A 22,757-nucleotide genomic window follows, 5' to 3' on the forward strand; every position below is an offset into this window, starting at 1 on the left:
GAACTCCAACAATTTGATACAATGGAGATTTGGAAGCAGTGTACATGGAACCCTCACCAGGATTTGAGGAAGAGTTTGGTCCTAATAAAGTCTTTAAGTTCAAAAAGGCCTTGTACAGGTTAAAACAATCACCAAGGGCGTGGTTTGAAAGGTTAACTAAAGCAATGGTGAGATTTGGCTATAGATAGAGTCAAGGTGATCACATTTTATTTATCAAACTATGGAGACTTGCACCTAACTTGCGAGGTATTGTCCACTTTGACTTGAAGGTTTCACGGTTTTGTCCCACAAAAGTTGCCTCATAAGGTTGGGTTTAGATTTCTACATATATATCATTCCTTATCTACACATTCTTCTAATGTGGGATTGAGGGCGTTACACAAACACTTGAAAGAAGACAAAATTACTATGCTTCTAGTGTATTTTGATGACATTATTGTCACTGGGAATGATGAAAAGGAGAAGAAGAGACAAAACCCAACTAGCTTGAGAGTTCGAAATCAAGGAATAGGGCAAACTCAAGTACTTTCTTAGGATTGAAGTGGCATATTCCAAATAGGGGGTATTCTTGTCTCAATGGAAATATGTGCTAGACTTGCTAAAAGAAACAAGCATTATAGGGAGTAAAGCTGCAAGTATTCCTATTGATCCAAATCATAGGCTAGGTTAAGAAAACAAAGGGGGAGTTGATAAAGGGCTTTACTAAAGGTTGGTTGGGAGATTAATCTACCTTTCTCATATTCGGCCTGGCATAGCCTATGTAGTGAGTGTGGTCAGTCAGTTTATGCATGATCTAAAAGAGGAACATCTACAGGTGGTTCACAGCATTCTACAATATTTGAAGGGTACTTCTGGAAGAGGAATTTTGTTTCAAAAAGAATTTAGACCTCTTGCATAAGGAACTTGTGAATTTATCTGGCTGAAGAGACTTTTGGGAGAATTGAAGATGATAGTTGAATACCCTATGAAATTGTATTGTGATAACAAGGTTGCTATAAGTATTGCTCATAATCTAGTGCATCATGATTGAACGAAGCATGTGGAAGTTGATAGGCATTTTATCAAAAAGATGATTGATTTGGGAGTGACCTATATGACCTATGTTCCTACAAAACAACAAGTAGCATGTATCCTAACAAAAGGACTACATAAAACAAGCTTTGAGACTCTTGTTGGCAAGTGAAAATGATAAATAGCTATTTTCCAACTTAAGGAGTGTTGACAGATTATGTATCAAATCAGGATCAATTTCTTGATTTGTTGCGATTTATATTTTTGATCTTTTATTTCTTTCTATGTTTGGATGATTATGTCTTGATTTTGTGGGTTTCTTTATATATATCAGGTCTGTTATATAGTTGGGGATTTCTTTTTGAAAAAACCAATACAGAGAACATTGTTTTTATCTCTGTTTTCACTACCTCCTTTTTTGGCATCCTCTAACTAGAAAAGATGGAGTCTAATATATATGGTTTAGGTGTTGTTGGGTTGTGAAGGTTACAAAGTAATTTTATTGGGGATAATAAAGTAATTTTGATTCAAGGGTAATTTTGTAATGAAAATTATAAATGAGAGGGACTAAATTCGCCAAGATTTTTGCTCTTTACATCCCATTTTTTTTTAATTTTTTGTAAGTGAAATTACTTAAATATCCTTTTCACAAGTTTTTTGAATATTTATAACTTTTTCGAAAATTCATTTATGAAAAATGTTTGAGTCAAATTTTAAAAAAAAATTACCAAAAAATAATTTATTAAAAGTTTTTATGAATTAGTGTAATGGAAAGTTATTATTAGAAAAAAAATTTAAAATTTTAAATTAATAAAAAAGTTATTTTTACTATTTTGATCTTAGAAAAATAATAAAATCTTATAAGGTTCTAATTAAATATTTCATGTCTCGATGTTACAAAGGATGATGAAAGCCCTATCAGATCTAATCAACATATAAAAACTGAAATTCTTTAAAATTGTACAAGTAATATTATTGAATATTACACAATTTTATTAATCTAATATACTAATTAAAGAAACTCATAGTAATAAGTAGATGGAGAGATTTCTCTAAAGAGTTCAATTTAGTTAGAGTTATAATAAAATTTTAATAATCGATAAAAAAATTAATTAAAAAATGATAAAATTTAAATTTATAAAAAATTACAGTTATTATTTTATCTTTAATTTAATTTTTTTATTCTCTTTAAAATCAAAATAAGAAATGTAATTTTTTTTATTAATCTTAAAATTTATGATTTTTTCTAGTAATAATTTTTTTCATTACACTAATTCATAAAAAATTTTAATATAAATATTTTTTGGTAATTTTTCATAAAATTTTACCCCTAACATTTATGGAAATGCATTTCCGCAAATTGTTCATTTCCAAAAGGTTATAAAATCAAAATAGTAAAAGTAAATTTTTTATTAATTTTAAAATTTATGATTTTTTTTAATAATAACTTTTTTCCTTACACTAATTCATAAAAAAATTTTAATCAATTTTTTTTTGTAAGTTTTGGTAAAATTTTACTCTTGATACTTACCAAAATGCATTTCCGAAAAGTGTTCATTTCCAAAAAGTTATAAAACTTTTTGGAAATGCATTTTTGAAAAGCCATAAAAGTTACCGAATATGAATATTCAAAAACTTGAGAAGGGTATTTAAGTAATTTCATTTAAAAAAAATTTGAAAAAAAAAAAGGATGTGAATAGTAAAAATTGTGGTGCATTTAGAAGCACACTTATAATTTTTGGTTGTAGGGAACAAAATTGTGGCTGTGAATAGAATTTCTCTTTTTGAAATTCAAGTTAAAATTTCTTACAATTAAATGAAAAAAATCCCCTCTTAGGTTCAAAATGGAGCAAATTCTAAAAGAATATTACAATAATTTGGTTATTTCTAAAAGGGATAAATCCTAAAACCAAGGGCTTGTTTGGTTTGAATATATTTTTTAACTTTCCATCTCCATTCTGTGTATATGATCAATGGAGTAACTAAATAACTAAGTTTGGAAACCCTTGTTTTTCAATTTTCTAGAAAATTAGATAATTGTTTTAAATTGTTTCAACTAGTTTAACTAAGTAAACTTTTTTTTTCCTATTTTGGAAAATTGAAATACTTATCCTATGCTATTGATATATTTGGAGTAAAAAAGGAGATGGTAAATGGAAAATATTTTCTATAACTGAATGGGCCATGGTATGTCACATGTAACCCTAGAGATGCTCTTCTTCTAATAGTAAGTTAGGGTGAGTAAAATTGAATTGTAATGAAAAACATGTGAAATGACTAGCTTGGTTAATATTTCTGTGCCATTGGGCTCACATAAGCACAAGGCTTACCAAGGTTGAAGTATGCATTTGGTCCACATAATAATATTGTAGATTTTGGTCCCTCGTTCTCTATTTTAACAAATTAAGTCTTTTTATTTTAATTAAATGTTGATTTTGGTCCCTTTGTCAATAAGCACCATTAAATTGATGACATGGACCATTCAATTGATGACATGGATTGTAGAATTGATGACATGGGCTATAAAATTGATGAATTGCTACATTTATGTTGACATGACAAGTTACAACAATTTGAGAAAATATGAGACATCTAAGTTGTACAATTAAAGAGATCAACTCATTGACAAGGAAAAGAAAAATTGTGAGCGGTGATTGGATTGATGATAAAATAGAATCTTGGGTTGCAAACAGTGATTTATGGATGGTAAAGAAAGAGAATTCTTGGTTTAGTAATCCATCTCAATGACCAAAAAAAAAAAAATGATCAAATTCTATTGAGTCAGACTCATAGTGATCATTAGTCATTTTGAGTGATCATTTATCAAAGAATGACTCTACTTATCAAATGATTGAATAACTAGGACCAATTGACTTACGATACTTGGTTGATATTCATAAAAAGTATCTAATGAATTATGAGATTCTTTTGTGGCCAATTGGACATGTGACACATCAACCTAACTGTAGAACTTGCAAACAAATTTTAGTATTATTTTAAAAACATTCTTCTGAATTGATGTGCAATGTTTCTTTTTGAAAAAAAAAAAAAAGACATGTAACTTCCCATGTTATCAATTCGATAATTCATCTCATCAATTTAATGGTGCTTATTGATTGAGGGATAAAAATTAACTGTTAATAGAAATCCATGGACTTAATTGAAATAAAAGAAAAGGGACCAAAATTCATAAATTTGTAAATTACGAGGATCAAGTCTGTACTTAAACTGTTTAAAAACCGTTTAAAAAGGTAAAACTTTCAATCTTTCTGTGCCTTTGGAAATTTCATAGGATGTTGACTGAAATTGGATTTTACACAACAATGTCTCAGGAAGCTACCCCCATTAAAAAAGTTTTAGGTCCTAGATTTGAGTTTATGCATTGGCTTGAGGTGGATGAAGGGCTGGACAGGGTTACAACCTGTTACATAATCCAAAAAGTGGTTTAGAAATTAAAATTCAATTGATTTTTTAGTGCACATGTTGTGCTGTGCCCCTAAAACTTTGAGCTCATTTAGGTTTGGTACTAATGCATAAACAGAAGATGATGGTATGGTACATTTAATGTTTTAATTCACTGCTTTACCAGGCGACACCAGATATGGCTGTCACTCTTCTTGAACTTGCCAGGATCTTTGCTACTAAAGTTCCAGGGAAGATCGATGCTGATGTTTTACAACTTCTTTGGAAAGTAAGTTTCCTTTCAATCTTCTTTGATGATAGATTTTAAACCTGTTACTTCATCTGCCGTTACTTTTTGTAGAGTAAATTGCTTGTGTTGTCCCTAGAACTTAACTCAAATATATATTCATCCTAATCGTTTAAAATGCCACATTTTTTGTACTCAAACTTTTAATTCTTATTGAAAAAATTCTTTCATCAATCTAATAGTTGAATAAGTTGTTAGCTCACAATTGGTAACACCTGTTGCTTAGCTGTAACTTCTAGTTGGCATGAAAGAGTTAGTGGATGGAAGGAGTGTTTTATACAAATTTGAAGTTTGAGGACATATGTGTGACGTTTGAGATTGTTGGGACAAAAATAATATTTGAGCCAAACTTTACAAACAATGCTATGAAATTTTCTCTATTTGTGGGTTAAGCATGTACTTGCACATATTAGTTGGATACTTGCTTTTAATTGTCTTTTATTCTTTTTACATTTAAGTTTATTTTCTTTGATTTCTTTGTTTGTGTGCTTGTAGGCTTGTAGGTAATTTTATGTTAAATAGAAGTTACAAATATATGCATTGATTTAAATCATTGTTCAACTGCTTTACCTATTTATTGTTAAAATATTATATAATCGGGGGAAATGAAACATAGCTAGGATTGGCAATGGAGCAACATGGGGGCACAAATTGCCTCATCCTCCCTCTCCCCTGCCTTTGCCTCCAGTGATTTTTTTTAATGATTTATGTAAATCATTTTAATCAAATTTTTAACAAAAAAATTATGTAATGTATTTTTATCTTAAAGTGAATAACTATAACTTTTTTTTTTTTTTGTATATCATTTAGATTAGTTTACACAATAATATTTAACATAATTTTATATTGGAATAAAAATGTCTAATACAAATTTGATATACCAAATTTAGTTTAAGTTTCAAAAGATACACATACCGCCCCATTTGGTGTGGACTGGTGTAAAATCCATGGGATGGAATGGATTGGGTTTTGCCGTCCCTAAATATATTGATTGGTTAAATTATTGTTTTGTTATTAGACATGTCTTGTTGGAGCTGGTCCTGATGGGAAACATACAGCCTTGGAAGCAGTGACAATTGTTCTTGACCTCCCACCACCACAGCCTGGATCAATGTCAGGATTTACATCAGTAGACAGGGTATCTGCATCTGATCCAAAGTCGGCTCTGGCATTACAGAGATTAGTCCAAGCAGCTGTAAGGATCTTTTTTATTCAATTGAACTATTCTTGCATTTTGAGTCAGTCCTGTGCTAAACTGAGCATCTGCCAGGTGTGGTTCCTCGGGGAAAATGCTAATTATGCTGCTTCAGAATATGCTTGGGAATCTGCGACGCCTCCTGGTACTGCATTAATGATGTTAGATGCGGATAAAATGGTTGCTGCTGCCAGCTCACGTAATCCCACTCTAGCTGGTGCATTGACTCGACTCCAGAGGTGTGCTTTCAGCGGTAGCTGGGAGGTATGAGTTTCAATTGACATGTTTCTTCTTTGGTTAAATCTTTATTGCCTGTATTTTAGGATTGCTATGGTAGTGAGATCAGAATATTATGCTGTGTCCAACTGTAATCAACATTAACTAAGGCTTGTAATTGGTGTCATGGTTTCTAAGCCACATGCTTGTATTAACTCATATGTGCTAATGCCTAAGTTAAATCATACTTCCTCTATCCCAGTTAAATTGTCATAGTTGACCTTTTTGTAGTCAAAATTTTCTAACTTTGAACTCTATTATTTTAAATAGTTTAATTAATTAAGTTTACAAAATATATATTTAAAAACTATTTTATCAAAGTTTCTGAGTTATATTTTTCATATTTTTCTCAATAATAAATATAAAAAAATAAAAGGTCAAAGTTGAAAAATTTTGACCATCAAAAGTTGAAATGGGACATGCTTTTTGCGACAAAGGGAATATTATTCTGGTGTGTAGTTGACACAGTGGATACATGCTTTTGTAGGAAGTACTCCCTATATTTTCCTTAAAATGGATATGTTAATTTATCTGTAATATGCATTGTATCCACTTTTTCCTGTAGTTCCTCTCCCTTTGGTAATCCTTTTTTTTTAATTTCTTAGGTTTGCTTGGTAAGAAAGGTAAAAGTGAAAGATAGAAAGGGAAGATTAAAAAATAAAATCAAAAGCAAGATTTCTTTTTTAATTTAAATGGGTTACTTGGTAAGAAAAAACTCATCTCTCCTTTTTTTCATACATACCATTCCCTCTCAAAACAATTTTAGCCTCAGCTTATTATGGGATCTAAGGGGAGAACGGCATCAATGGATATGGAAAGAGAGGAAAAGAGTGCAAAGGTATCTTGTTTGGATTACTAGAAAAGGAAGAGGAAATGGAAAAGGATGGTAATCTTACCGGCTTCTTTATTTTAAAGAGTTTGAAGGAAAAGAAATGATAACTTATTATGTTCCTTCAACAATTATATGCTAGAATGAATTATTAACCAGAGGAAAATTGTCTTATAGATTAAAATATTTTTGAAGTGAGGTTTAAAAAATAAAGAAGAAAATTTGAAGGGTTTTGTAGGGTTACATGTATCCTCCAAGTTCCTCCTTTTCTTTTAAATTGTTTTCTTGAGAATGAAATGAGTACTGCTTTCCCTCCTTTCCCTTCCCTTCCCTTCCCTTCTTTCTCTATCCAAAAAAAGTTTAGGGTTTTCTACATTGTTGCACAACACACTACAGTTCCTTGGTAGTATGGGGGTAATTCATGCTTATGGTTTACTAGTGTCTATTGATCCAAACAATTGTTATTGTTTTCTTGGCATCTCTAATCCTAAAACAAATAGACTCCCATTTACATTATAACTTCAACAAATATTTGGTTTGAAATAGACTTGTAGCAAAATCTAATAGGATAAAGGAACCCAAACTAAGATCTTAAAACATAATATAAATGTAAAATACCAAATATAACCATAAACCTATAAAATTTACAATTAAGCCTAATAAAATAAAATTTTAAGTAAATTAATCCCTCAATTAGCTTCTTTGTCGTGCATCAAGGACACTAGCTTGTGTGACATCAACCTAACCAATCTTCTTGGTTTTGTTAGATGCATAAACATGTCATCTTGTTTTTTCTTAATTTTTGACCATCCTAAAGCTGTGGCATGTGATACTTTTATAAGATTTACCTTGAGCTGAAAAATGGCGGCCTAACTTGAAAGATCTAACCTACCTCCCAATACTTTAATTGACCCAATTTGATTTAACTTTTAAGAGTTAACTGCTCAAATGTGAATAACCCTAAAAACTAAAGTGACCATACTTTGAAATGAACCAATCCAAATATCCCATGTTTTAATTGGCCCAAATTGAGCATTGCTAACATTTATTTCTCATTTTAAATTTTAATTTGATTGGAAATAGTAATACAAATTATTGCTATAAGTGTCTTGAATTTGATTCAAATTATTGTAGGAAAAGTGAATGATAATAATCTGAGTAACTTAAACCGAAATGGAACCAAACTCAGAATAATCTAATGCTAAGGTGAGGCAAAACTAAATGACCCGAACCTAGGAGACTCTAGCCCAAAATGACATGAAGTGAGTGTTTGAAACACAAAATAATCTAAATTTAAATGATTCAAAATGACCTAAATCCAAGACCACCTATACGATTGCCACCTCTAGACTCATTTCATAAAAAACAAAATTTTCTTTTATGCTAGATGGATTCTGGTGCACAATAAAAACAGATCTCACAAACTCTTACGCCAGAATTTAACTTCTTTCTTAGATTTAGAGCACTTATTTTTCTTTTATAATTTTACAAGTTGTATACATGTACTAGCATGGTATATGTTCTTTTTTAAAGCTCACTATGTTTGTTAAAATTGTATACTGGAAGCACTTACCTTGCTTGCTTGTTTCTGCCTCAATCTTCAATGATAATAGTGCTTTGCCTTCTTATCGAAAGTTGATGACTCTGGAAATATATATATATATATATAGTTGTTTATAATGTTTGCTAGGGTGTTGTTTTTGTCGTTGCTGTTTGCCTTAAGCTTCATCAGGTAATAAACTGTTAGGAGACAAAGGCCTGCAAAGAATGCATTAACCTGATTATCTTATCTCCAGCTTGCTCTACCCAGACTGTTGAATTCGTTACAATGATCCCCTTTTTATCTTGGAAAAGGTGCAACTTTGAGCTTGTTGATGTTTAAAAGTGAGCTGCTGTAGAGCCTAGGAGACATCATTTTCCTTTTATTGTTGTAGAGGTTGCAGTAGAAAATAAAAGTTCTATGACGTGGTGTAAAACTATTTGGTTCAAGTGTTTGTTCCATTTAATAGTTGAGCAAATGGTATATTCTTGAAGTTAACATGCATTCATTGTAAATAGTTATTTCTAGAATGTTGTAACTTTGCTGTAGTTTTGTTGATTGACATGATAATTTCTAAGTTTCTTTGTTCTGTTTGATTTGTATGTACAACTTAGGTTCGCATTGTTGCTGCTCAAGCTCTTACAACAGTAGCAATCCGGTCTGGTGAGCCTTTTAGGCTACAGATCTATGAATTTTTACATGCCTTAGCACATGGTGGTGTGCAGTCTCAGTTATCGGAAATGCCTCTCAGTAACGGAGAAGATCAAGGAGCCAGTGGTACAGGGCTTGGAGTTCTAATAACTCCGATGATCAAAGTTCTTGATGAAATGTATAGTGCACAAGATGACCTAATCAAGTATGAGTAAAAAACTTTCGTACTTCATTATAACTTTCCTTTCCTTTCATAAAGATGAATGAGTTCCTGTCAACCTTAATCAGGGAAATACGGAACCATGATAATGCAAATAAGGAATGGAAAGATGAAGAACTTAAGAAATTATACGAAACCCATGAGAGGTTGCTGGATCTTGTTTCACTGTATTGTTATGTGCCACGAGCGAAGTATCTCCCTTTGGGGCCAATAAGGTAAAAGCTTGTTACAATTTTTTTGAAGTGGGAAAGGGAAACAATATCTTTCTTGTTTGAACAACATGAAATTCATTCCATGTGCTTCTGTTTCCACTTTTCTGGTATTTCATTCTATTTTAAAGTCACAATGTTTTCTCATTTTTTTTTCTTAAATCTTGTGAAGTGCGAAACTTATCAATATATATCGCACACGGCATAATATTAGTGCATCAACTGGTTTGAGTGATCCAGCTGTTGCCACTGGAATTTCTGATCTTGTTTATGAATCTAAACCGGCCGCTGCTGAATCTGATACACTTGATGATGATCTAGTAAATGCTTGGGCAGTCAACCTTGGTGATGTCCCAGCAATGAACAGGGTAAGAAATTTAAGTTTTACATGATTTTGATTCTAGCAATGCTTCTTCTGTTTAAGAATTATGATTCTGGATTCCGATGCCTAGTGTATGTGTGTGTGCGTATGTGTGTGGTTTGGGGAGTGATACAATAGTTAGGCAGATCCATGGGAATAACAATTATTATAGGATCAATAATTTTATATTACAGTAGAGGTGTTTGACTGATCAACTAGAAGGTTATCTGAGGATAGAAATTATATTTAATATGATTGTACTCTGTTGTACAAACTGATGACTAGTATCTTGAGGAATCCACTTTGTAGTAACCAAAATATTGCTTATGAATTGATTTTCATCTAAACGATTTGTGAAGGCTCTTTTATCTCCTTGACGAGTTCTTGGTATCTCTCCTATGGACTAAGATGGTATCTGTTCATGTAATCCAGTATTATGAGCAGCAAAGAATAAGTAGAGTATCTATGGTTCACATTGAGCTCAAATAACATGATATACTCATTAGCTCTTATTTGCATCCTTGAACGGATACATTCATTTATTTATTTTAGTGTTTTACTTATGCTGCTAACGTATCAAACAAAGCAGCTTCCATTGGTTGGGCTATAATAGTTCAAAAGTAAGCATTTTGAAATGTTCCTTTGCTGGTATGTGCACAATCCTTGCTGTAAAGATCCCTCTAAGAACCGAATAACCACCTCCATCGATATGTATGATAAGACGTAAATTGGCATAAGTAATATTTCCCTGTTCATGAATTATAAACTTGGCTTTTCCTAAGTTCCAACCTATCAGAAAATTGGGTGCCAATTTGACCTGGGAGGGACTTCTTTGAAGGTACTTAATGTAGTTTAGAAATTGAAGAGGTAAATAAAATATAATTATGGCAGAAATTGATGTAGAATTGAAGTTGAAGGAGAAATACTAGTGTTGTAGTCCATGATAGGTAAAAACAAGATGGCTGCTTATTGAGCCTAAATGACTGTATATTCTAGGGCTGCAACATCTCTTTAGTTTTATCCCTTGATTACAAATAATTATAATTTAACCTTCTCCGAATATATTGGTAGGTTATGCATTAGTCATCCCACCACTTAATTAAAAGGGTAAAGTACACTTTACGCTGTCTGGTTTGTAGTTTTCCAACTTAATACCTGTCATTTTTATTTTTTTTTGCATGAAGTTTTCCCACCTAAGGCCTTGTGATTTTTTCCTTCCCACATTTGGAATCCTGTAGTTCAGTTCTCTTCCTAGAGAGGGTCATGTTAATTTCACCCAAAAAGTTAGAAAACTACATTTAAGGGTGAACCAAAAATATAAATTTTAAATGTGACGTCTTTTTGTAATTTTATTGGATGAAATTAGCAGCATAACCTCCCTTGCAAACTTAAGTGAACCAAAGGGTGCCAATGTCAAGAAAAGGAAAAAAGGTTGTTAGGTGGGAAAACTTTAAACCATATGGGTGTATAAGTATTTGTAATTTACCCTAATTGAAGTTTAAAACTTAACTACATACCATGGAATATAAAATAACATAGATAAGCGTTATATGGTTGTGCGTCACTATTGTAATCGATCTTTTGGTAGAGAGCATACTTGGTGTCTTACTTTAACTGCTTTCATGCTTCTGAACTCTGATAAGTTGGAAGCCATTTTCTAATGGTTATGGAAATGACTTTCATATCTATAGAGACTTTCATATCTATAGAGAGGCATTAACCTCCCAATCATGATAGAAGGCTATTAACTTTTATGGAGCAGCCTTCAAGCTCTATCATACTTTAAATCGCCACACCCTTGCTTTTTGTTGTTTTTGACCCTACGATTAGAGCTTGCACACTTCTTTTTTATTTTTTATCTAATTTTACCAATAAGAGGTATGGTATCTTTAGCCTTAATTATGTTTTTTTTGGTTGTGTAAAAGGTTTGAGGATGGCTTCCAACTCCAGAAGGTTTTCTTGTATCATAATGTTTATATTGAGAGAGAAGTTCCTATTGTTACTTGCCAAGAGTAATTTGAAACCTTAAGATGAGTCTTATTTGATGGTTGCAAGATTACTCTTATGCGACTTTTACCTTTTTCATTTTTAAGTTGTGAGTAATAATGTTCCAAGCGACGTTCATATCATCTCTACTTCATGCTAGGTCAATGAATTTCTTGCGGGTGCTGGAACTGATGCTCCAGATGTTGATGAGGAGAACATCATCTCTAGACCTTCTGTTAGTTATGATGATATGTGGGCCAAGACACTTTTGGAGACTACAGAAATGGAGGTATGAATTCTGCCAAATCCCTCTGAAGTTGGTTTGTATAGATTGATTGAGTGGCAAAATCTGACTAGACCCGAAAACCTGGTGCAACTGGGATTGATTGAAAAAATCAAAGACCCACAAACCAGAAAATCTAAACAAGATATTACTCGAACCTGAAACAGGCTGTCTCAACACAACTTGAACCTGTAATGACCTGAAACTCAAGATCGAACCAACTTGAAACCTATAAAACTTGGATTCTTCATTAATCATTAGTGCCCAAATGGTCAAATGTTAAAACCAATTCAACCTTATATTCATTAATTTTAAATATCATGATTATTGATTACTTATTGTTGCAAACTTTTAGTAAATTATGCAAATTAATTGATCAATATTTATTTAAGTTATTTTCTTCTTGAATGATAAATTGTCAACATGGTAAAATGTTAAAATTAAAACAATATTATCAATTAGTTCTAAATACCACGATGCTGAATTTGTTATAATTTCTAAGCGTTAAGGTTATGCCAATAAATTTACCCATTGAATGGTATTCTTCTTAATTTGGTATTTTCTTTATGAACAGTAAGTGGTACTATTTTTAATAATCTCCTCTATTCAATGCTCTAATTCAAAATTTGCCTATATTACTATATCTAATGTTAATGCTTATAATTCATGACAAAAAGGAAAAAAAAGAGAAAAAAGTTAGATATAAGAAATTCATGAAAAATTGAAATTCTATTAAAAATTATGAATAAAAAGATAAAATAAAAAGCACACAAAAATACTAATAGTGAGTGAATAGACAAAACTTGAGTGTATAGACAAAACTATACTATCATTTATATTGATACAAATATTAATCAATTTGTTTTAAATTTCAATTTTGTTCTTTTACATTTTTGTCTTATTACATAACCAATGATGTATCAAAAAAGTGATTATTAATGCATTCCAATTTATAGAAATGGCTATAGCTTATATGAATCTCAAACTCAAAACCCAACCTTGATGGGTTGAACCCAAAATGGTCCGAATATGACACACCCTAAACCCAAAAAGATCCAAATCCAAACTGAAACCAAATGGATCTGAGCTTGAATTGATCAAAACTGTGATAACCTGAACTCAGCAAACCTGACGAAGATAGCTCAATCTGAAACCCCCTAATTGCCACCTCTATATATGGAGTTGGAGTTTGAACTATGCGCATTTTGTAGTGGTTTGAGATACTCTTTCATTAGTGTTTCTTGAACTGCAGGAAGACAATGTTAGGTCATCAGGGTCATCTTCTCCAGAGTCAACGGGATCAATTGAAACTTCCATATCATCTCACTTCGGCGGAATGAGCTATCCTTCATTGTTCAGTTCAAGACCAACTACTTATGGGGCTGCACAACCCTCGGTATGTATGCAATCAATATTCTGTTTTAATAATATATGGCTTTTCAATTTAGGTGAATAATTTTCTTTTATAAGATAAATAGATAATTCAGTGATTCTTCTTACATACTGTAAGAAGTATCGTTTCATTCATACCAGTTTCTCAAAAGGGATGTGTTACTATTACGTACTAACTTGAAGCAGCAAACTGCTTGTTTTTTTTTTTTTTTTCATTGGTTGATTAAGAAGTATTGGGCATAAGTATGTCTATTTTCATTGTACTATCCTTTGATTTATAAAGTTATGCTTCCCTCTGCTATAGACTATGCCCTTAATTTGCTGGTAAGATTATTGTATTGTTTGGAAAATAAAGAAAAAAAAGGTTTTCTCCAATGCAATATAAATGGATAAAAATTAAATTGTGTATTTATTATTATGTATTGACTTTCAATGAAACCTTTGTCTTTTTCAACTATATAATCATTTTTAGACTAGGTTAAAATTCTTAAAATAAAAGATAACTGTTACATAATCAAATCGCTAGGTACCATGGAGGGATTGTTATATAATCATTTGATTTATAATGTAAGTACCATGGAGGGATAATGCATGCTTTTGCTGTTAGTTTTTCATTAATGGTGTTACAGTACAGCTGGTAGCATTGTACACATTTGAAATTTAAGGAGGCTCTCTTCCCTGTGAAAGATCCTACCTCATGGTAGTAGTCCTCTAATTAATTGTTATGAATTGCTGCTTGATATATGGTGCAAAGTTAACAAGTAAAAGATTTCTTTAGTAGTGCATGCACATGTTTCTTCAACTTTGGGCATTTGTTCTTGACACAAGAATTGTTCTCATTAATTGTTAACAAAGTGGACAGAATGTTACTATTGTTTCTTCTTATTTTCATTTTTACATTGTTTTAAATTTCTCTAGCAGGAGACATCAGGGGGAAGCAGATTTAACAATCCTTCGACAATGTATGAGGGTCTTGGTTCTCCGGTAAGTGTTCCTTGGCCCTATGCAATCTATTCTGGTATCTGCAGATTTATGTTTTGGTTCTGAGTCATCAGACATTCTCAGATTAGAGAAGAGCCTCCACCATACACATCACCTGGCATAGATCGGTATTATTCATTTGAAAACCCCTTATCTGGCCATGGGTCCCAGAGTTTTGAATCCCAGGATGATGATCAGGTGTCTTCTGGACATCCACAATTTGGGACTGCATTGTATGATTTCACTGCAGGTGGAGATGATGAGGTAAGCTGACTCTGCTTGCAGGGATTGTCTTTGAAATTAGAACGAACATTTCATTGTTCACAACAGTTTTGCTTGCATTTGTTTCAGCATTAACCACTGTTTTGATTTTTGCATATTCATAAGAAATTGTGTTAAGATTTTTTATTGTATAGACATTTTAGTCAATTAGGTTTCTTCCATATGATATATCTGATTTTAAATCTTGCTGTTATAAGCCAATTCTCTCATTGGTTTGGATGCCTATGCGTAGATGATTAATCATGGTTTCTTTGATTGCAGTTGAGTTTAACAACTGGAGAAGAGGTTGAGATTGAGTATGAAGTTGATGGATGGTTTTATGTAAGTACTAATAGAGAAGGTTGCAGTTATGACCTTGGTTAATATTAGATATCTAATATCAATTATTAGTTTGTTATGGAGTACGTGATAGGACTACATTCTGCTAAATATTTGAACTACATTCTTACCAATCCAAAACATTATATGAAGCCGACTGTCTTGCTGAGAAGTGTGTAGCGTGGCCAGTGTACTAATATCACATACATTTGTTGCAGGTGAAGAAAAAGCGGCCCGGAAGGGATGGTAAAATGGCTGGGTTGGTCCCTGTTCTTTACGTCAGTCAAACTTAAGTTGGGTATATCATAATGGAAGCTTATTCTGTCAGCTCGATAATACTGTTTGATAAACTAGTCTAATCAGGGCTCCTCCATTTGTGAAAATTTATGTTTATAAAATTTTTCCTGGAATATGATTCCCAAGCATGGAACTTGACAGAACAATCGGCAGTGTATTGATCTTTTGTTGTTTGATGTATTTTGGGTTTCGTCGACTATGGAAGCATTTGGTAATGATTTTTCTTGTGTATTTTCTTTTTTGTGGAGAGAGAAATTGGATAAACATGTTTGCTAATTTGAATTTGGAATTTCAGTTTTAGTTTAAATTATGTTATAGAAACGTGAAAACTTGATTTTCATGGTCATTTTGATTTCTACTCGGGATCTATTCTGAAATGACTGGCTTCAGTACGAAATCAAGATTGTTATTTCGTGACCATTAAGAAAAAGATAAAACTGTTAATCTTTGTGTCTTCTATTTTAGTTTTAAACATTTGAGATTTGGTATTTTAGGCATAATCTAATCATTATTAAAATATGATAATGTTAGATAGCAGAAAGATGATGTGGATTGAAAATGTAAAACACGGCTTTTACATGGCTGCCACTTGGCTTTCCTTAAAATGTTTTTCCACGTAGGCTTTTGTGAAATTATTAATCTGTTTCGTTTTTCAGTCAAATTATAATTCAGCTTATATATATATATATATATATATATATTTCTTTCCCACAAACATGTTCTCAATTTTTTTCCTGCAAACTTGAATTCTCTTCAAACAACAACAGAATGGAATTTACTAAAATCTTTCTAAATCAAGTGGGGCAAAAATATCGTTATTAACAAAAAAAAAAAAAAAAAAAAAAAAAACTAACATAAGATCTTAAGTTCCAAACCTTCCATCTTCATTCATCTGCCATCTTCCTCCTATAGGAAGAGGCCAGGGAGATAAAGGGAATAAAGGAGAGAATGCTGGATCGAAAGAAAGAGAGAGAGTGATATAAATTGCTAGTGATATCACCGGTAGTAAAGAAAGATGGGGAGATCGAGTGGGATGGGGAAAGGATGAGACAAGCATAGTTTGAAAGCTTTGGAACTTTTCAAAATTTCCTCTATTTTTTCCCTTCTTTTTAACATGGGGACAGCATCAACAAAACTGAAGCAGCAACATTAGAACACCGTTTGTTTAATGTATCTTTTCACCAATCAAAATCTAGCCTATTTTCCTTTTTTTTTTTTTGCCCACTTAGCCGATGCAATTTATATTTTAATTCAGGGATGGTAATGGATATCTAGCTATAATACATTCAATTAAGTTAGAATAAAATATCCTATAATCGGATACAAATAAGATTTAAGTGTTCAGATAGTACTTTTAGAATATCTTTTAATTGAATTTGATTATAAATAATAAATTTTTTATTTGTAAATTATTTATTATTAATGTAATACTAAATTAAATTAATTCATTAAATCTTCTAAATAATTTTTAAACTTTTAATTTATTTTTTACGAGTTTATTTTCATTTATTAATTTATTTTTAATAATAAACATTAAAATTAGTTGAAGTCAAATTTAACTTAACAAACGGGCATTTAGTATATTTGGATAGTTAATGGATATTTTCTATATCATATGGGTAGAGTTCAGGTGATAAAAATAAAAAATATTAGAGTATTTATTAAAGGACATTTTGGTAGATTGAATGGCGTGACAATTGGCTAGATTGTGTTATGGGTTTTTTTAAAGCTTCAACAGCTTACAGGCGGAGGTTCAGGATAAGCAAAAGGCTTAGGCTAAGGCGTAAAGCTAAGCAAAAGGCTTAGGCTAAGGCGTAAAGCTATTTAGGTGGCTAGGGATGGTTGAGGAAAGTTTTTGAAGGCTTGGAATGAGAAAAATGATGAGATTTCCTTAGAGCATTGGGAGGATTTCTAGGGGAAGGCTTAGAGCTTGAATTACTAAGAGAAGAATAGTTTAGGTGTGTTGAATGAAGAATAGGATTTGGGCATGTCTGGATGATAGCTTTATAAAATAAAGTTATTTTTAGTGCTTATATGAGTTAATTTTGCTTTATTCTTTGTCAACAGAGATGACTCGGATGCTGAGTTGATATAATTAGCATAGATGGTATTTAAATTATGGCTTGAGTTGAAAAGTCTAAACCTCCCTGTTATTCTAGTCAAAGAGGAAATCCTATGTTAATTTGGAATTATCTTAATTCTATTTAAACTAGAATTGAAGTGGAAAAGTTTAAAATATGCAAGAAGTTTTTGGTTATCAATTTGAAGAAAATTTCAAGAGGAAGATTAAAGAGTCACCAAACCTTTATCTTCCATCTGATAGCTTTTTGGGATGAGTATCTGAAAAACTATCAGGTGATATATCATTAGAATTATCACTTTATCCTTATCTTGAATGTGCAAGTCAACTGGCTGATTGATTGTCAATCGGCTAGATCTTTTTTTTTTTTTTTACCACAGAAGGACCAAATTTTGTCCACACTTCATTCATAACTCAAATTGGACTCTTCCTTATTGATCGACAGATGCATGTGCCGATCAATGGCGTTTTCTTAGCCCCGTTATCTTGGGTGAAATTCAATCATTGTTGGGGTTAATTGGGCCTATAGATCCACTAAATGACTATCGATCTACCAAAAAGTCTTTTATGCCAAATGTTGTTAATTTGAGAAACTAAAAAACATTGGTTAATTTAGTTGCAAAATTTAGTACTTACATTATACATTATACATGAGAGACAATTAAAGCTTTGTATGTGAAGGTGAATTTGGTAACCCCCAATCTAACTCATATTCCAAATAAGTTTGTATTTTTACCACTACATATATTGACCTTGTGGACTTGAAGTTAAACAATTAAGTCCCTAAAAGTCTAAATTTTCTTTCAACCAAGTCCAACTTGTGATTCTTGATTCCCAAATTCATTGACTCCTAAATTGAACTTTGAATCATATTCAAAATTTCATTTCACTTTGCAAATATTTAATAGTTAATTATTTCTCAAGAACAATAAGATATCACTTAGGGTGATGAATCCTATCTTGATCGTTCCTCTAACTCCATTTGATTCATAATACACCTAAAGACCACCTTATTGGCTAGGACCATTACAGGAATGATATCAAAGTATATCACTTGTCATATAAGTTGGATAATGATCTCAAGCTAAATGACCACTTATTCAGCCACCACAGGAGAATATTTTCTTACACATTCAAGTCATATAGGTAATGTTTAGTATACTTGTTCTTGTGACAAGCACCTACAAATTTAGCTCAAGTATATCCATACTTAAACTTATGAGATTGGTTGTTTACTTCCTAAGTAAGAGCATAAACATGTATCTATATCAAGTGTTTATATCAATATCTATTTCTTAATTAAGCATTGACTAGGAACAATTTTATGAACAATGCTTTGATGCAATAAAGATATCATAATTACAACTTATTTGTAATTCTCTTTGCAAAGCATATTTATTCCATGGACTTTACCTTATACGGTAAGTATATGGTTGAACATAAACAAACTTGAAGATAGAGATTGCCTTTATAAATGAAGTGTTAAATACAAGAAATTTTTATATAGTCAATCTAATTGGCCATAGGGCATATAATAATAATAATCTCCCATTTGCACTTATAGCCATTGTCGATGAATCTAATAAGCAAGTTGGTTGAGAATTTATAAGTGCATAAAACCGAAACAAGTAACATAAAGTAAGTAGATTATCATTCCCATGAGGGTTATAAATATAGTGAATTAAGTACTGAAATTGTCCCACCATTACTTATATTTGGAGAAATTAGAATAAGAACACAATTACTAAGTAAACTAATCAAAACAGAATCTAATTATTGCAATTAAACTACAAACCTACAATAACAATAAATTAAGTTGAAATTAAATCTAAACTAATGTAAACAACAAGTAACTTACGAATTAAGATGCAAGCAACTTAAATTAATCTAACCAAAACTTAAATTATGCAAGAACCTGAAATTAAACCGAAAGCATGCAAGATTACTTAAATTAAATATAGGCAACAATGTATAATAAAAACCTAGTTATGCAAAAGTAAACTAAACATATAATCATGCAAAAACACTTTAATAGCAACCTAAAGATAAATTCTATATGCTTTAAATTGAATAAAAATCGAAATAATCTAAACAACCAAAGCAGCATGCAAATTAAACAAATTAATTTAATTAAACCTTAACCAAATTCAGTTAAACCTAAGAACATGGAAATCTAACAAAACTAATCTTAACTAACTTAGATAATAGAAAATTAAATCAATACCAAAGCATTAACTTGAAAACCAAACTAAAATTGAATAATTAAAACATGCAAACATCAAATAAAAAAGAAACTTTAAAACTAAAACTTAAATTGCTTTGAAAACTAAAAAGAAACTTGTACAATCTTAAATTGTAGTAAAGAAAAGCTTAAAAGCAATAAAACTTAAAAAAAAATTGGAAGAAAGCTATTAAACTAAACATTTGACACTGGAGTACCAACACATATTACAACTTGGGCTGAGACTAAGGAGGACTTATCCAAAATAAGATAGGCCTATCCTTGCTCCAAATTAACAAAACAAATGTAGAAATAAAGTGGGCTAGAATAGAGAGATTGTATTCACACTAGTTGGAAAATGAGAGCATGAAGATGGATGAGAATTATGGTTATATTCATAGATGAACCTAGACACCAAATATTCAATATATTATCATGTGAGTTGCAAGAGTAAATGGGTAGATAATTGTGTTCACATTACAAATTATTATGTTCACATGCAAATCCCATTATTTGAGGCACCATTTCAGCATGACAAGATTGAAGTCAATCCCATCAATTTAGCAATCAAATCTCTAAAACTCTCATGCTTTGAAGGATGTTTCTAGCTTATTTATTATTGGCTATTCTTTGTAGAAGGTAGAGAATAGGGTTTTGTTTTATCCTTAAGCAATCTTTTAGATTGTTTTCAAGTTATATATCTCTTAGGTGGATTGTTTTATCCTAGAGTGGTGAACTTCTATACTTCTATATCATTGACTAGAGTTATTAGGGTAGTGTGCCTGTATCCCCTAGTGTCTAGTATTGGTGGTGAACTTTTATCCCTTTTAATCTAATAATCATATTTTTTTCATTATTCAAATTTTTGTGAGTTGTCTTCTTTGTGAGCTTTTCTGTTTGTAATTACTCTTCAACATCTCAACCATTAATTTTCAACTTCAAATTGGTATCAAAACTATGAAAGGTCATCGTTGTCAAGCACCAGCATAAGATGTTGAAGCCAACATTGATGTTGCAACAACTACAAACGTTGACCCAAAAGATGCCTTCATAGAAAAGATGCGACAACAAATCCATCAACTACAATAACATTTGCATATATAATAATAAAGAGAGGAGATAAGGTGGTAAGGAAGAAGGAACAAAAAAGATAAAGGAGAGGCCAATCCATACCATGAAAACAATAACAATTCTAACAGTAGCACTCCACCTCACCCACGACAAGTTAAAGACTATCTACGCAGAAACTAATTTTAACATAGCATATTTCATTCGAAAATAGAGATTTTTGAGTTTAAAGAGAAAATGCAACCTAAAAAGTTCTTAGATTGGCTACACACAATGGAGCACCTTTTCAAATACCATGATGCCCATGAACATTGTAAGGTGAAGCTAGTGGCCATCAAACTTAGAAAGCATACATCCTTTTGGTGGGAAAATTTGAAGAAGCAAAGGGAAAAAGAGGGCAGGAGAAAAATTGTAACTTAGGAGAAAATGAAAAGAGAGTTGAAAAGGAAGTATCTCTCAGATAACTTTTGGCAAGACGTCTTTCTTTTGTTCCATAGCTTGAGGCAATGGGATCTTTTAGTCGAAGAATATGTTCACAAGGGAAACACATCCAAAACTAGTGTTTTTACCAAACCCCCTTCAAATCTACCCTTAAAGAAGGATTGAACCATTCCCAACAAACCACAATCTAGTGGTATCAACACTCAAACCTAAAAAAACTTTAAATGCCAAGGATTTCAGCATATACATTTTGATTGTCTAAATCTTAAGATAGTTATGTTGGTTGAAGATGAAGATCTTGAAGATTAACCTATTGAAGTATCCTAGGATCTTGAAAAAGTTATTATTAGAATTAATATTAGAATTAATTATTCTAATTAATAATTAATTCATAATACTATATAATTAATATTAGACTAATATAAATATTCTATTAATTATAATTATTATATTACAATTATTATTATTACTAATTATAGTTAATAAATTTAAACATATAATATATATTAATATTAATTAATAATTATTTCATATAGTCTTAACTATTTGAACTGATTTAGCAAATGGATTTATTTTTTAAATCTCTTAATTATGAATTTTTAGACTATTATTAACTTAGTATTATTATTTTTGAATAAATTTGTATGAACAGAAATAATTGTTTTATGATAGAACAAAAAGTTATAATAATTTGAAATAGATAATTGTTCAAATAATAATAACTATTTAAACTAGTTTGGTAAATAGATTTATTTTTTAAATCTCTTAGTTATTAATTTTTGAAATATTAATAAATTAGTATTATTTTATTTTGAATAAGCTTGTATGATAAAAAAACAATTGTATTATAATAAAACAAAAGGTCATAACGATTTGAAATAAATAATTATTTAAACTAATTTGATAAACTAATTTATTTTTAAAATCTTCAACTTCTCAATTTTTGAAATAGTAATAAAGTAATATTATTTTAATTTGGATAAGTTTTATTGAATTGAAACAAATGTTTTATGATAAAACAAAATGTCATAATAATTTTAAATAGATAATTGTTCAAATAGTTATAACTATTTGAATTTATTCGATAAACAAAATTACTTTTTTAAATATCTTGCTTATTAATTTTTTGAATGTTAATAAAATTATATTATATTATTTCAAATTAGCTTGTATGTACTAAAAAATGTTTAATTAATAATTGTATTAATAATTAACAATATTATTAATGGCTATTGAATAAATTATTAATATTTTTAATAATATTATATTAATATTATTAATAATATTAATAATCCAATTAAAATTTAACATATATTAATTTTCTATTATAATTATAATAAATATTAATAATTAATTATAATTAATAAGGATTATAATTAATACAAATAAAATCTCTTATTAATACGT

The 22,757-nt window shown here is 30.7% G+C and overlaps 1 protein-coding gene across 10 annotated transcripts in view; it reads left to right on the top strand.

The window, feature by feature from the left end:
* LOC111286003 (SH3 domain-containing protein) overlaps positions 1-15,886 on the top strand; it is a 48,895-nt gene extending 33,009 nt beyond the window's left edge. For 4 of the 10 annotated variants that reach the window (XM_022875755.2, XM_022875757.2, XM_022875758.2 and 1 more), the window contains exons 16-27: positions 4,601-4,702; positions 5,739-5,915; positions 5,991-6,179; positions 9,175-9,416; positions 9,500-9,646; positions 9,813-10,008; positions 12,148-12,276; positions 13,523-13,666; positions 14,581-14,646; positions 14,728-14,907; positions 15,187-15,246; positions 15,462-15,886. In XM_022875755.2, the coding sequence (XP_022731490.2) occupies positions 4,601-4,702; positions 5,739-5,915; positions 5,991-6,179; positions 9,175-9,416; positions 9,500-9,646; positions 9,813-10,008; positions 12,148-12,276; positions 13,523-13,666; positions 14,581-14,646; positions 14,728-14,907; positions 15,187-15,246; positions 15,462-15,536 (1,707 nt within the window). In that variant the 3' untranslated portion in view covers positions 15,537-15,886. Of the gene's footprint in view, positions 1-4,600; positions 4,703-5,738; positions 5,916-5,990; positions 6,180-9,174; positions 9,417-9,499; positions 9,647-9,812; positions 10,009-11,926; positions 12,014-12,147; positions 12,277-13,522; positions 13,667-14,580; positions 14,647-14,727; positions 14,908-15,186; positions 15,247-15,461 lie in introns of all 10 variants that reach the window. The other 6 variants (XM_022875756.2, XM_089762225.1, XM_089762226.1 and 3 more) reach the window with 3 other exon arrangements.
* The last annotated feature ends 6,871 nt before the right edge of the window (positions 15,887-22,757 follow it).

Source organism: Durio zibethinus, chromosome 6 (genome assembly GCF_047325235.1).
Source record: "Durio zibethinus cultivar Kanyao isolate XHJ-2024 chromosome 6, ASM4732523v1, whole genome shotgun sequence".
Classification (NCBI taxonomy): Eukaryota; Viridiplantae; Streptophyta; class Magnoliopsida; order Malvales; family Malvaceae; genus Durio; species Durio zibethinus.